Genomic DNA, 16592 nt, shown 5'->3' with positions numbered 1-16592 from the left:
GGTGCCAGTGTGCCAATGTGTTGGCCTGACAAACATGAAAGTGTGAATTTCACCGTACTCCATACTTGCTTGTTCTGGCACAGATGACCACAAACTCTTCAAGCTCTGAATCTGTAATTCCTTAAGTATTGTGAATTCTGTTAACATTTAGAATTTTTTTTGGATTTCCGATGGCTGAACATTGTGACCACAAGGGGGTGCCAGTGAACACCAAACCCAAGACACAGTAAAACAGCAGACGTTCACAATCTTCTCCAGTGATCGTTCACAGTACTAATACAAATTAAACAATAACCAAACAATTGTTCCTCCTTATACCACCTGCTGAGTGTTTGCCCGCTGCCTATTGACTCAACCATTTAAGTCAACAAGCTCACTTTTATGCCAGAACCAAGAATGCCTCTGATGCCATGCCATGTCTTCTAGGAAGCACATCCAAGCCATAAGGAAAGTAGGAAGCACCTGACAGAGTCCACTATTGGTACTTAGGGACCTCAACAGGGCTGCATTTCCAAACTCCATATCCCAAGCACCACTGCGGGTGTCCAAACCGAGTTCCCATGTGAGGACCACTGTCACCTAGTGTATGGGGGCTACAACTGCTCCCGACACCCACTGGACAAAAAGTTATTTTTTGATCTGCCAGTCAGTTCATCGGTTGTTCCTTGCTAGTCTCCTGGCTGGGTACGAAAATCACCCCCATTTTCCGGGTGGGACGCCTGTCCTCCTTCTACAACATGTACCATGACTCTTACATAGCTGGACTACAATTCTTACTGGCTATATTATAAAGAATGGCATGTGCAAAACATGCTAGATGTCATGGCCCTTTTAAGTTTATCAACTATGATGCTTTGCAATTGCTTTCAGAATGCTGTTGACTATGGTTGACTTCACTGCTTAGCTGTACATAAGAAGTCTGACAAATGAGGCCATAGGACCTTCATTTCTTCAAGCTCGGTTGTTTAGATATCAGCCACATTGTTTGTTCCACTATCTCATTCAGATGCTTTTAAAAAACTGTCAAGACTTCCATTTCATCAATATGACTTCAGTAGTTTGTTTCAGATGCTTCCTGACCACTGCCTTAAATACAACTCTGCCTTTAACTTTCACCAGTGTACTGGAGTATATGATTCACTATTTAACTAAGAGTCATCAGGCCCGTGAATACCTGTGTGAAGCTGCTGGCTGTGAAAGATACAATAAAAACTAAAAGGACTGCTTGATTTTGTAAAGGATGACTCCACAACACCAATTTACAGTTGCTACCTCACAACTCTACTGACCCGAGTCCAGATCCTGGCTCTGCTACTAACTGCATGTCTTCCCGTTGTTCACATGGTATTTTTCCAGATACCAGTTTCAACAGAAATGAAGACATTTGCATGCCAGGTTAATTTGAGACTAAAATTATTCTTAAATTAAATTAATCACTGAGAATGTGTCCAGCGATGGACTTGTGTATCCCATTCAACCATGATGCTACCTGAATAAGTTCCAACTTTGCACGACAAAGTAATGGAAAACAGTAATTTCATAAATTGTGGAAGAACTAATGTCACTTAATAAATAAGAACACAATGAATTTTCATTATGCTTTTGCTAATCAGTTTATCCATTCTTCAAAAGCCAACTTCAGTGCGTTGAAATCACTGATGCCAACCAGGAAATTCAGTGCAGCGAGTCTGACCAAGCATCTCATTTTTAGGTCAAGATACAGAACCAAGACAAGCCTCAGATCAGACCATGCAGCATTTTTCAAGTCCAAGTTATTTTTTCACAAAGATGGTATATATGCATTTCCATTGAAAAATTGTGTTTAAAGTTTAATATTTATGATAGATTTTAAGTAGTACTAGGGTGTTGCACCGTGTTAGCCATTATGAATGTAGTGAGAAGTCAAACAAAATGACACCTTCTATTGGCTAACTAAACAGATTACAATTTGCAAGCTTTCGAGGCAAATCAGGCCCCTTCTTCAGGCAAGATGATCACATCTTACCTGAAGAAGTTACCTCAAAAACGTACATATTGTAATCTTTTTAGTTAGCCAATAAAAGGTGTCATTTTGCTTGACTTCTCACTGATAACATTTTTAAAAATACACTGTCCTGGAATTTCACAATGAACCACATTGGAGGACATGGGACTCCAACAGAAAATTAAAGAAACATACCAAATATGTCCAAGACAGTTGTTGACTACTGATCTGTCTTACAATTACAAGTATACACTGTACAATAGTTTATCTACTGTATGCCATTAAAAGAGGACTACCAGCTGATCGTGGCATCTCAGCACTTGTCTTCTTCCACACTGATCTTTCACCCCTGGCATGTGATTTCATTTTCAAACACCAAATCACAGAAGACTTTGTGCTACCTGATAGTTTTTTCGATTTATTGCTGTATTTTTATAAGAACTCTTTCAAGAGGGTAGAAAACTTATCCTTATCACAAGCTAAGCATTACCAGGAATATGCAATAAAATGATTATTCCAACATCCCTTCTGTTGTCTCAAACATGCGTCAGAAACCTGGCAGGCATGTTTACTTATATCAAAACCTTTGACGCATCATCTGTATGTTTTTAGACTTATTTTCCAGTGGTGCCCCATGTCCCATTAGACTCTGCTGTGTACTACTAGTGAAGGTTTCTATTAATTTATAGAAAATGGTTAACTTCAGAAAACAATTTAGCACATCAAATGAATAAATACCATGTTTGTGAAGAAATAATGTGGACTTGAAAATTACCAAACTTATCCTTTAAGGACATTTACAAACTAATCTCATACTTGTAGACTTGTGTAAATTCTATATATTCACTTGGACTTCAGTGATAATTTGGAAAGCATTTTGACCACATAGACATCCTAAAGGCCCAGGATTCAAATCCAGTTTGCTGGATCCATGATTCTGCAGTGCTAACAATGATACAATTTATGAACAAGACAATGGAGACAGAAGCATACCTGTTGGATAAGTATGTCGCCCAACTGCATGATTACAAAGTTGTGATCACTTCCTGAAGCCAGGGATTCCTTCCGGCGGTGGAGCAGTTGTGACAGGAAGTTAGTGTGTATATCTTCAAGTTCATCCAAACAAGGGAAGATGCCATGTACAATAGAGGAATCTAAATGCAGGTCTTCTATCATGCCCCTCCGGAAAATCCCAGACATGATCTTCAGGGTGCGTACATGATGTAGTTCAGTCTGAATCAGTTCTACAACAGAAGGGCATGTCACAGCTCTCAGTACAAAAATATGGCAAACGATATAGCAGGGGTGTCGAACTCCAGTCCTGGTGGGCCGCTGTGGCTGCAGGTTTTCATTCTAACCCTTTTCCTAATCACTGACCAGTTTTCACTGCTAATTAACTCCTTTTTCCTTCATTTTAATAGCCCTGTTTTTAAAGGATTCAGTCCTCTGAATTGATTCCTTTCTTTATCAAATGACAGACAAACAGAAATGAGATGTGAAACAAGCCAACAGATGACCAGCTAAACTGGGATTTCAAATTCCAACCAATTTCACTCCAATCAATCTCTTAATGAGAAGCCAATTCTTGCTGTTAATTAAACACGTTGTTCAACTCCATGGCTTGTTGCTACTCTCATTCTGCCACAGCACACATTTCCAAATTTGCTGATTTTCTGTTTTTTCTAAGAACAGTGTCAAAATGTTTTGGTGACCTGAGAGATCAGCCTTACTGAGACCTTCACCTTTCTTTATTTTCAGATATTGTGTGGTGGGCACAGGTGAGCTGGTCATGCGGCTGCTTGTTTTGTCTCTCATTATTGTTTGGCTGCTAATTAAGGAAAAAGAGACAACTAAGGGGTCTGTGTCAAGTTAATTAAAATTAAGGCAAAAGAAGTTAATTAGCAGCAAAAACAGGTCACTAAGATGGTTAGAATGAAAACCCGCAGCCACTGCGGCCCTCCAGGAACAGAGTTTGACACCCATGTGATACAGTATATACTGCTCTGCTACTCAGGTGACTTTTCTGAAGGCTAAGAAAGATCAGGCTCACCATAAATAACATCCTGCCTCTTCATCACATCTTTACGTTGCTGCTGCAGAAAGTTGGTATCCACCACCAGACTCCAGGAATCTGCTTCAAAATCTTTTCCTTCAGCTTCTAAATCACTAATAACCTGGGTATAAAAAAGCTCTCCTGTGAAAGGAATGAGAATGAAACAGTTACGCTCGCCTAGTAATAAACCTAGTGGCTCAGTAGCGCTAGAAAATTTGAGACAAGTTAAGCATTTTTTGGTCTCTTGAGCAAAATGAAGGCCACTGCTGATCAGCAAGACACACTTTGCTTGTATGGCTGAAAAACAGAAGAGCTTTCTACTAAATGGGCATGATAATATTGGGGGTTTCTCTTACACACTGCACACACTCCGACTACAGGAACACCCAGCCTTTGTTGTTTAATTTAGCAAATCTGAACTTTTAAGTGACATGTATTTTTACATGGTTTCCATATGTAGAACTTATCACATTACGGCAGACTGACTGGGTAGCCTGAAGTGATCACACACACTTTATAATACTACTAAAGGAGTACAAAACCACCAATCAACAAGTAATTTGAAACGGAAGGCAAATTGTGTTTGCAGTGCTTTATAGAAAACTATTGTTTTCACTTTATTTTCAGTTTGCTTCCTCTGAGTTGTTACCACATTAGAATGAAAAATGAAAGCAGCTCAAAGCCATACCAAATGTTAACTTCAGCAGAGCAAATGGGTCTGCTAAAGCCGATTAACAGGAATAGGCTACGAAAGTGTCTAGTAAGGAAGAGAAACTCCAAAGTTCTAACAAATAAACAAAATAACTCCACCTTAAATGAAATGAAAAAGTGGTCTCCTACTAAGCCATCCCATAAGACTAGCGAATTATGGTGTTCACCTAAAGAGACTTCTCAACAGAAAACCGCTCTTGCAGTGGTATTTCATTCATAGTAATGACCCAATAATTCTACTTGTGTTACAAGAATAGCATCAGGGGGATGAGAAGTAACATTAGTCCATTCTGGATTCAGGTAGCCAACGATCAGTACGCCTCACCTTCATCATTAAGTGATTCCACAGAAAGTGCACGGTTTCGAAAGTTGAGAGAATCCGTAGATTGAGAAAGAATACGACGCAGTCCCAATGGTGAATCTTCATTGAGATTCCTGGTCAAATAAAATAAGTAAATATATAAATAAAACAAACAGGGCTTGGAATGTTACCAGAGTGACGTGGAAAGCAGAAAGGAAAGGAAAAAAAGAAAAAAGTAAAAAAAAAAAAAAAAACTTACCCTGCTATATTATTGGTGGAAACACTTTTGGATAGTGACAATCCTGAACGACCCCTGCGTGACCCCAAGAAGGACTGCCGGAGACTATCCGAGGGGTAAATTGCGGAGTTTGGACGCTCACGGATCATTGGAGCTGCCAATAGACATTCAGATCAATTATCTTTCAATAAAAACAAAGAGTAACATGGCCTGATCACGATTAATACTACCTCCTCTAAACCTGTATATTAATGGAGGGACTATTCCATATAAATACCACTGTCAGCAAAGAACAATGGAGAACTAAAATGTCAATGGACAATAAGTGAAAAAATATTCATCAAACAAGTGATGGACTTCTATTCAGTTAATTCACAGCATGCTGGAACATCTCTTAGGCATGTGAAGAGTCAACCTTGGTGTGACAGTGCCCAGTTCGTGCTGGTCTGCCTGGTTTGGTAATCTGATTCTTGTCAAGTCTCAGTTCTCTTTTACTCTTTGTTTGCCATGCCTCACATCTTAGTGTATTCAAACGCATGACCTTTGCCTGTATACTGAGATGGAAAGCAAAAGCAGGCAGAAGCCACTTTGAGTTAACCCTGGCTAGGAAAACAATCAGATGCTATGAGGAACAACAGTGTAAAAGGTGATCTGCAACACTGCTATGGCTGATGGTTAAGGAGATCTTTAGCGTAGGGAATTTTTGCTGCACAGAAAATTTACCGGAATTATTTGAACCAAAGAAGAATACTCAAATCTTTTTCACTGTGTGGACTGGTGGGCTGATTAGCACTGGTGCCTTATGGATCTAGCATCTGGATGGGAATCCACCGGGTTGAACTTTGCTCTCCATGTTTGTTTTTCTTTGCTCATTCCCCTTCCCATGTGTGTTAAGTTAATTTTCAATTTTAAAATGCCTATACGAAAGTGTGAGCATGAGTGCAGGTATGTGTGTTTCAATGGGCCTTGTGATGCACTAGTAGCCACCTCCTGCATTGAAATAAACAGGTTTAAGGACATCTGCTTGTTTATCTACACATAACGGAGTAAATCGGTTAATATCAAAAAGCATCTTACTTCAGATTCCTTATAAATAATACCCCCAACACTTCCACGCTGTCCCTTATAAACTTACATTTATTTCGGAGAGCCACCGTTTGCAGAGCAGGGCTGTTCCTCACCAGAGCCAGTTTCTGTTGCTGAAAAAAGAAGAGTGCACGTTAAAACTAACTGTATGTGCATCTGAAGTTACTAAGGCTTAAGAGCACTCCAGTTTGCTCTGTATTGTTCTTCCCCTGCTTCTGCAATGCTGGTCCCTTTCTGGGCCTGCCACTCAACACCACTGATTGAGCTACGGTTACAAAAGTTAGCATTTAAACACGCTGCAAATGGAAAGTTAAAAAAAAAAAAATCAAAAACTGACTCACAGGACCAAAAGCTCTTACAAGAGGCTTAATTACGAAAGAGCAAACAGAGGCATTGCACAGGGCAGAAACGGGTCCCATGCACAGCAGACATTCTCCTCAACCACGTCGGTCCCATTTTGGATCTCTAGGATCTTTCTCTGGCAGTACTTCAACTCCAACTCCTCAATTTATGGTACCATCGGCCCCAACTTCTCAATTTGGAACTTAAGCCAATATATAGTACAAGTCAAACATTTGGGGCCATCCTTTTTTCTAAATCAAGAGATCATTAAATTGATTTAAAATACAACCAAGATAATATTAGTGTTTATAATGGCTATTTTTAAATTTAATTTATTATGGCTGCAAAGCCCCATTTTCAGCAGCAAACCATTAAGTGTCCTAAGGTACATTCCCTTAGTGTATCCTTAGTCTTGTTTTTAATGCTAATAATAATAATAATAATAATAATAATAATAATAATCATCATCATCATCATCATCTCAGCAATTGCAGGTTAAGGGCCTTGCTCAAGGCCCAACAGAGCAGAGTCCCTTTTGGCATTTACAGGATTCAAACCGGCAACCTTCCGATTGCCAGTGCAGATCCCTAGCCTCAGAGCCACCACTCTGCCTATTAGAGAAACCTTTCTAATTGCATTACCACCACTGAAACTGGTTATCCTGTTCATTTCTCTTGCAGGGTCCTGGCATTCCTGAAGTTCAACTCCAGGTTCAAAAATTGCCAAAATCAAACTGCTTTCTCAAGAAACATGTCAATTTATTTTTTATTTTGCAGGCTATTCAATATGACAAATTGCCAAGAAAAAAAAGAGGGGGAAGGCCCAGGTGGGCAGCCGCACGTGTTTATGTTTGTAGATTGTGTAGTTTGAGAAACACTTTACCGGTCCTCAGTTGTATTCTTTGTGGTGAATGTACCAGTGCATACTCCCCAACCCAAGTTGTATTCTTAACTTAATACACACCAGCTACAACTGTCGTCTGCAACAGCCAGGTAATGTCTTGGCTATATTTTTAAATCAATGTAATGGTATCTTAATAATAATTAAAAAAAAAAAAAAAAAAAGGATGAATTTAAATAAAAACATGAAAATTCCTAGGAGACCCCATATTTTTGAACAGTAGTAAGTATATTTACTATGTTGACTGAAAGCACACAATATACAAAGCATTTTATCACTGCCATCATTAGGCAACTTGTTATCACCCTGACCTGTTAAAGTTTTGGTTTAAAAGATGTAGCAAGGCGATTGTGGCTTTTTAATATCTATATATATAATTCACTAAGGCAAGACAACCATGAAAAGCACGCCGGAAGGGGCGTGGATTCACTAAGCCGCGGACAAGTGAGACACCTATGGCGCACGCAGGAAGGAGCCATGCCCACCAACTCCAAGCCCATTGGATATGGCGACAACTCGCAGGGCCACGCCCACCAAGTCGGACGCGAGGACACAGAAAAAGTGCCGTCATTTATATTCGTCTGTCGTGGAGGCCACATGCGGTGCAGGTCAGGTTAATGTCATGTTCATGTCATGCACCTCCGAGCTACGTTGACTGTTCATAGAGGCATGTTTCTCGCGGAGGTGAATCACCATATGCAGCGTATGAAACGGTTTGCGAGGGGTATCTCATGGGATCTTTAAAACAATCCTTTACAACTGAGGTTAAACCACAATGAAGTAAGCAATCTACGAGTTTTCGGTTACAACGCATGACCGCTTGCACCATAGCAAACTGTTTTACACACTACATACAGCAATTCGCATCCGCGACAAACATGCGTCTTCTTAAATGCTCCTGCAGGAACACGGAAGACTTTTCCTGCCCACCAACACTCCTTTTTCACCGGCCCGTGTCTACCCTCGCTCTCTACGCATTCACACTGCCTACCCATGTGCCTGGACGCAAAAACTCACCGACCACCCAGTTAGCCCCTTTCGTCTGTGCTAGGAGTCCACATGCACGTCTAAGCCACGTTGACTTTTCATTATTCTTTTCGGTTTCGACACCAACTGCGTCCACCATGAAAAATCATGCGAAAGGAACAACGAAGCCCCGCCCACAAACTCTACCCCTCCTCCCACGTGCTCGGGAACGCACCTCAGACCACTGCCCGCCAAATCAAACAGCTCATCAAACACATACTCACTCGCTTTGGTCTGTGCTGCGGTCCAAACCCAGCTGTGAGCCACGTTGACTATTCTTTTGCCTTCCATGGCTGCTGCTTCAAATGTATTTCATGGAAACAACACTTCTTTCAATGTTATAGAAATTCCTGCTTCAGGTAACTGTTTGTTTCTGTCAGTCGGGTTTTTTTGGAGAAATGTCATTGATGAAACTGTTGCTCATAGCAAACTGTTTTACACGCTACATAAAGCAATTCGCATCCGCGACAAACATGCGTCTTCTTAGATGCTCCTGCACTTTGTACACACCCCCCCTCCCACCGTGGTCGGGTGTCTTGGTGGATTATATATAGAAAGGCAGCCAAAACCACACAGAGCAATGAAAAGTCTACGTGAGTCACAGGTAGGGTTACCACTTTTAATACAAACAAATAAGCGGTCGGCGTCCAAATTCTTAGAGGGACAAGTGGCTTTCAGCCACGTGAGATTGAGCATTAACAGGTCTGTGATGCACTTGTATGTCCGTTACTGCACGCGCGCTACACTGAATGGATCAACGTGTGTCTACCCGGCGCCGAGAGGCGTGGGTAACCCATTGAACCCCATTCGTGATGGAGACCGTGGCTTGCAATTGTTCCCCACGAACGAGAAATTCCCAGTACGTGCGGGTCATACGCTCGCACTGATTACGTTCCTGCCCTTTGTAATCCATCCCCTCCCGGTCGGGTGACTTGGTGGATTATATATAAAAAAGCACCCAGAACCGCAAAGAACAATAAAAAATAAACGTGGAAAACGACTGAGGCGGTGTTTGGAAAATTACCAGTCAACGTGACTCACAGGTGCGTGTGGACTGTACACAGACAAAAGCGACTCAGGTACGGAGTTGGGGGCGGGCACATAAGCGGGCAGTGCGTACTGAACGAGCATCGTTCAACCCCGTCCTTCGCTTTGGAAGGAGAAGGTGCTCCTCCGGTTTTCAGTCACGGACAATTGTATGTTGCTTTGTAGCGTACATTGTTGCAATGTTACTTTTCTTGGTGGTTTATTAAATTACGGATTTTTCAAATGTTTATTTTTTCCTCTGTGCTTAAAAATCATTTAAAAAGCGGCCTGATTATGCGGCGTATGCTACGCCGCGGGTTGGCTAGTAATTTACTAAAGAAGTTAAAAACACTAACTAACATAACATTAAACAAAAGACAAAACCTACAAAATTAAGAGTTTTTTTTTTTTTTTAATCAAAAAGGCTAAAAGAAAACAGTTTATTTGAATTAGCATGTGTGAAACTGGAAACTTTAATGCATTATATTACAGTTTACATTTTACTGACTCAGACTCCAGTAACCCAATAATTGCTTCTGACTCCGACTCCCCAGCCGTGGTCAAGTCTACGCTCTACATGGCACCCCAGCACATCTGACTCAGACACACTAGTGCGCCGTCTTTAAGCACATTCAAACAGAGAGTAAATAAATGAACTTCACCATGAAGAGTTCAGCTGCACCAGTGAGAGTGGCCATCGGGCTTCATGAAATGAGAACAACTTGCTCTCTCTGCATGAGCTCCTCACTCAACGACACTCTCATTCACCGAGTTTGGTTTGCACAATTAAACGTGCTTGGAAACTAAAGAAAGATATGTACTATGTTGCTTAAGCATGGACAAAGAACAGATACACTGAACATGCAGATACCCACCACTCAGCTTTCAAACAATGACTAAGCGATCTTAATGACTTGCTTTGAGTATAATTTGATTTTTTTTTTTTTTTTTTTATCCTTTTAAGCAACCATTTATGGAACAGAGACGGTAACCATCCACCAAGTGTCGTGCTGCACTTGGCAGGAGAAAAAAAAAAAAAAGGATACAGTAACCATTGTACATAATGTACAGAATATGTTTAATTGTTCAAATGAATGAAAAATGGAGAGAACACCTTCTCCAGAACTTCAGATGCCCGTGGCCAGGCTAGAAAGAGGTATAAAGTCTGGTGAGTAGACTACTTAGTAAGGCAGTGCTGTTCCTGTATGTCTCAGAAATTTTATGTGTAGTATTTAAAATAGATTTACTATCCAACAACTCACCTTCTGTTTTACCTTGGTGCAATTAGGAAGGGCATCTCTGCAACGGTTATGAATTGTAACACTGCAATCTGTAACAAAAGAAAAGGAAACATGAAGGTAATTAATAGTATGCAAGTCTACTAACTTGTCAATGCAACTTGGGACAGGAGGCCCAATAAGAAAAAATATTCAGGTTTGACAAAACGAAAGCCAAAACTAGTCTAAAATTGCAGTCTCTGATGTCTTAAGAGAATTTGAGTCTATTTTTTCTTTTTCATTTTAGGAGTCATTGATAACAGACTCAGCAACTACAGTTACTGCTGTGCTAAATCTCTCAAATTCTTTTTGAGCTCCTTTATATTCATCCTTTCCACCTTTTTCCTCTTCTTCTTTCCTTAACCTGTGGTTTAGTTCTTCTTGAGAAGTGCTTTTCACACTTTCTATCCTAACCCTAAGAAAAATCCAGTCTTGGTAGCCGCTTTACCCGAGAAACTTTTTTCAACTCAAGTCACAACACTGCAGCTACTAGCACATGATCACTATCACAGTCTGCTCCAGGATATCCTTTGACTTGGGTTGTAGCGATACGAAATCTTTTATTAACTGTGATGAAATTGATTTAGTTCTTTGTATTGTCGTTTGGGCTTCTCCATGTCCACAGTCCTCCAGGATGATGATCAAAGAATGCATTAGTAGTAACAAGATTACTCTGCTCACACCACTGAACTCCTACTTCTCCTCAATCATTACCCTCACAAAGGCCAAACGGCCCCTGACTATACCTCTACCATAATAATAAAAATAATAATACATTTTATTTATTTAGTGCCTTTCCCATGCTCACGGCACTTACCATTTGACTGTCCCTGTCCAACTTTCGCGTTCAGGTCCCATATAACAAACACAACCTCTTTATTTTTGCATTGTGTACGCAACTCTTCCATAACTGCACAGACGTTCTCTAGATCATTCTCACTACTACTACACGTTGGTGCATAAACCTGTACAAAAGTAATATCAAACGGACATCTTTTCAATTTCACCGTCAACATTATGTCAGGAACTGCCCAGCACCCCTTGAAGGCTTCCCACCACTATCGCAGCTGTTACCACTCCAACCCTTGTGCTTGTTCTTTTTCTGATCCAGTGTAGACAAAGGTTGCATCCTGCAATTTCACTTCTCCAGATTGCATCCATCTAACCTCACTTATTCCCAATATTCCAATGTTCAATCTTCTCATTTCAGCGACCACATTTGCTAGCTTGGTATAAAGTCCTTACATTACATGTTGAGACTGAAAAGCCTGCAGCCACCGATTTACGATCGGAGCCACCCTGCAGTTGAAATGATCCCCTACAGAGTGAGGATACTTGAGCTAATTGCTCAGAGTTTCCCTTTATGCCTTTATTTGTTCTTGTATGATTCATATCCAATCCATAGCTGTATTCCTGGACAAAATACTGAAGAAGGGTGCCCAGGTCCTTTCTCCAGCACAGACATTTTGATGTGTAATGTCCATCCTTAAATAGTGACCTATGAAGGTTCTTCTGACAATCTAGCAGAACATGTTGCTACTGCTCAACATCTTCAGCTGTATTCTCGGGCTAGGTGTGCACGCTATACCCCATGAAGCTGGGTCCCTGACTGAACCATCACTTGGTCACTGCTCTCACAGTGTCCACCTCCACAACATGGATGCGCCAGCCAGGAATGACCTGTGTGCAGCATAGTTACAGAATGAATCTCCCCGTCTACCGCAGGACAGGTTAATCACTGCTTAAGTCCAGATTGAAAGGGTTATTATAAAGTCCAATTTCCTCTGGCAAGCTAAAAAAGCTCTCCCACTCTAATTGTAGGGATAGAACATGTTCTGCTTGAAACTACGGTTGGATAAGCACTAAAATTTTGATTTTGGTATTAATACCAGGTTTCTGACAATAGTACTATTGCCAAAAGATTTCTGAAGCAGATAGAGGAGAACTTCAAACTCCCCTTCTTACTCCAGTCTGTCTGGTGCGTTGAACTACACACCACTTCCCTCCTAATGGCTCTGAATTCCGGATTGCAGCCAAGCAATAAACGAGGGGTGGTCCCCCATGAAGTCACAATGGCATCGAAGCAATAAAGAGGGAAGTGATCCCCCATTATGTCTCAATCATGATGAAGTGTGTAGATTCATTAATTGCAATAGTGAGTGTTGAGGGTGATTTTTGATGGGGGATTGAAAGAAAAGTTGACATTACCTTCTGGTACCAAAAATCATGAAATGCTAGTACCATACCATTTAATTTTTTTTTCTCTCTAAAATACTACATTTACAGTACCAGTAAACAGACTATCATGGTAAACTGATTACAAGTTTAAGAAAAACCATTCAATTAGATGTTAAACATGTGGATTACAAACCACAGGTAATCTGAGATTTATTTCATGGACCTTTTGATAATATTTGCTATTATTTAGCATTGGTCCCCATCAATGCCCATCATATCACAACTTTTGGGCTTTCGATTCACCATTAAAACATGAGATTAAAGATTTTTGTCAACCATCACCACAAGCAATATAGGATAAGTAACAGACATTCTATACACACACACACACACACACACACACGCAACTGGTAGCCGTACGCTGCTCATCCGTTTGTTGTGCACGTGTGGTCGCAATAGCAAGTCTACATTCCGCGTCAGTCATGTGACTTCATTTCCTACGCATCCTTCCCGCGGCTGCTGCTCTTATGGCTGCTTGAGGTATTGCTGTGAACACCAAAGTATCAAATGATATAATACAGTGGTACCTTGAGATACAAGTGCCCCAACATAAGAGTTTTTTGAGATACGAGCCATCACTATGTCGATTTTTTACCTTGAGTTACGAGCCAAAATTCGAAATACGAGCCATCTACAGTATTTAATGACACTTGCCCAACACTTGACTTTATTGAAAAGAAACTCATCATGTAGCGGCTCTATTTAATGACACTTGCCCAACTCATTTCAGAAACTTTCTAGAGGGGAGGACTAAACAAAGCTCCATGGACAGGTTTCTATTGAAATGCCCTGCGAATGAAAGTGACCAAAGCGTGACAAAAAAGAAAAATCTACTAAAGAAGAAAATGAAATTAAGTAAAAGTAAAGTGAAAGGAAAAAAACATTACAATACGCTAATCGGCTTCGCCAATACCTGTTTATTTCTTTAGATTCTCTTTTATGTATTAGGTTTTATTTTGTTTGTATACAATATTTGTTCATTATAAATTACATTTTTCTTATCTTGAAAACATTTAACAAAAAATTGGGGTGTTTTTTTGGGGCTGGCACGAATTAATCTCATTTCAATGGAGAAAATTGATTTGAGATACGAGCATTTTGACTTACGAGCTTGGTCACGGAACAAATTAAACTCATATCTCAAGGTATCACTTTATATATAATATAATTTATAAACATATATAACATAATATATTATTATATAATATATATAGTTGTGCTTGAAAGTTTGTGAACCCTTTAGATATTTATATATTTCTGCATAAATATGACCTAAAAAATCATCAGATTTTCACTCAAGTCCTAAAAGTAGATAAAGAGAAACCAGTTAAACAAATGAGACAAAAATATACTTGGTCATTTATTTATTAAGGAGAATCATCGAATATTACATATTTGTGAGTGGCAAAAGTATGTGAACCTTTGCTTTCAGTATCTGGTGTGACCCCCCCTTTGCAGCAATAACTGCGACTAAATGTTTCTGGTAACTTTTGATCATTCCTGCACACCGGCTTGGAGGAATTTTAGCCCATTCCTCTGTACAAAACGGCTTCAACTCTGGGATGTTGGTGGTTTTTCTCGCATTAACTGCTCGCTTCAGGTCCTTCCACAACATTTCGATTGGATTAAGGTCAGGACTTTGACTTGGCCATTCCAAAACATTAACTTTATTCTTCTTTAACCATTCTTTGGTAGAACGACTTGTGTGCTTAGGGTCGTTGTCTTGCTGGTTTTGTTGACCTCTAGGATTAGCAGTTAGTTTGAAGGTGAAATTAGAGTCAGGTGTTTTCAATCAATGGGATGACAATCAGGTGTGAGTGGGCACCCTGTGTTATTTAAAGAACAGGGATCTATCAAAGTCTGCTCTTCACAACACATGTTTGTAAAAGTGTATCATGGCACAAACAAAGTAGATTTTTGAGGACCCCAGAAAAAGAGTTGTTGAAGCTCATCAGGCTGGAAAAGGTTACAAAACCATCTCTAAAGAGTTTGGACTCCACCAATCCACAGTCAGACAGATTGTGTACAAATGGAGGAAATTCAAGACCATTGTTACCCTCCCCATGAGTGGTCGACCAACAAAGATCACTCCAAGAGCAAGGTGTGTAATAGTTGGCGAGGTCACAAAGGACCCCAGGGTAACTTCTAAGCAGCTGAAGGACCATCAGGAGAACACTGAACAGCAATGGTGTGCATGGCAGGATTGCAAGGAGAAAAACTGCTTCTCTCCAAAAAAAACATTGCTTCTCGTCTGCAGTTTGCTAAAGATCACGTGGACAAACCAGAAGGCTATTGGAAGAATGTTTTGTCGACGGATGAGACCAAAATAGAACCTTTTGGCTTAAATGAAAAGCGTTATGTTTGGAGAAAGGAAAACACTGCATTCCAGCATAAGAACTTATCCCATCTGTGAAACATGGTAGTATCATGGTTTGGGCTTGTTTAGCTGCATCTGGGCCAGGATGGATTGCCTTCATTGATGGAACAATGAATTCTGAATTACATCAGAGAATTCTAAAGGAAAATGTCAGGACATCTGTCCATGAACTGAATCTCAAGAGAAGGTGGGTCATGCAGCAAGACAACGACCTTAAGCACACAAGTCGTTCTACCAAAGAATGGTTAAAGAAGAATAAAGTTAATGTTTTGGAATGGCCAAGTCAAAGTCTAAGTCATAGTCTCATTTCTTCAACTGGTTTCGCTTTATCTACTTTTAGGACTTGAGTAAAAATCTGATGATGTTTTAGGTCATATTTATGCAGGAATATAGAAAATTCTAAAGGGTTCACAAACTTTCAAGCACAACTGTATATGTAGCATTTATGATAGGAATCCAAAAGAAAAAAAAAAGTCTGCCTGCACTTCTGCTTGTGGATCAGACACCCTTGACCTCTGATGCTTCTTGTATTCCCTTGGACTCTTGTACAGTATGTGTCTGGCCAAACTACCATCTCTGGTATTTTAACCTTTTTCTTAACTTCAGCCCAATTTGGCTTTTTGTCAAGCAGAAATACTGCGGACATAAGATATCAGACATACAGTGGTGTGAAAAACTATTTGCCCTCTTCCTGATTTCTTATTCTTTTGCATGTTTGTCACACAAAATGTTTCTGATCATCAAACACATTTAACCATTAGTCAAATATAACACAAGTAAACACAAAATGCAGTTTTTAAAATGATGGTTTTTATTATTTAGGGGGAAAAAAAAATCCAAACCTACATGGCCCAGTGTGAAAAAGTAATTGCCCCCTGAACCTAATAACTGGTTGGGCCACCCTTAGCAGCAATAACTGCAATCAAGCGTTTGCGATAACTTGCAACGCTCTGGAGGAATTTTGGCCCACTCATCTTTGCAGAATTGTTGTAATTCAGCTTTATTTGAGGGTTTTCTAGCATGAACCACCTTT

At 40.1% G+C, this 16592-nt stretch overlaps 1 protein-coding gene across 3 annotated transcripts in view; it reads right to left on the bottom strand.

Annotated features, from left to right (window-relative positions):
- The window catches only part of arhgef1a (Rho guanine nucleotide exchange factor (GEF) 1a), a 228888-nt gene that overhangs the window by 38318 nt on the left and 173978 nt on the right, over positions 1–16592 (bottom strand). For all 3 annotated transcript variants that reach the window (XM_039767009.1, XM_039767028.1, XM_039767017.1), the window contains 6 exons: positions 10930–10997; positions 6423–6486; positions 5309–5441; positions 5074–5183; positions 4035–4178; positions 2978–3228 (listed from right to left, as the gene is read on the bottom strand). In XM_039767009.1, coding sequence (XP_039622943.1) covers positions 2978–3228; positions 4035–4178; positions 5074–5183; positions 5309–5441; positions 6423–6486; positions 10930–10997 — 770 coding nt within the window. The remainder of the gene's footprint in view (positions 1–2977; positions 3229–4034; positions 4179–5073; positions 5184–5308; positions 5442–6422; positions 6487–10929; positions 10998–16592) is intronic.

The sequence above is a fragment of the Polypterus senegalus genome, chromosome 1 (genome assembly GCF_016835505.1).
Source record: "Polypterus senegalus isolate Bchr_013 chromosome 1, ASM1683550v1, whole genome shotgun sequence".
Taxonomy (NCBI): domain Eukaryota; kingdom Metazoa; phylum Chordata; class Cladistia; order Polypteriformes; family Polypteridae; genus Polypterus; species Polypterus senegalus.
The sequence above is the reverse complement of the archived record's forward strand: the minus strand, read 5'-3'. Positions and strand labels throughout refer to the sequence as shown.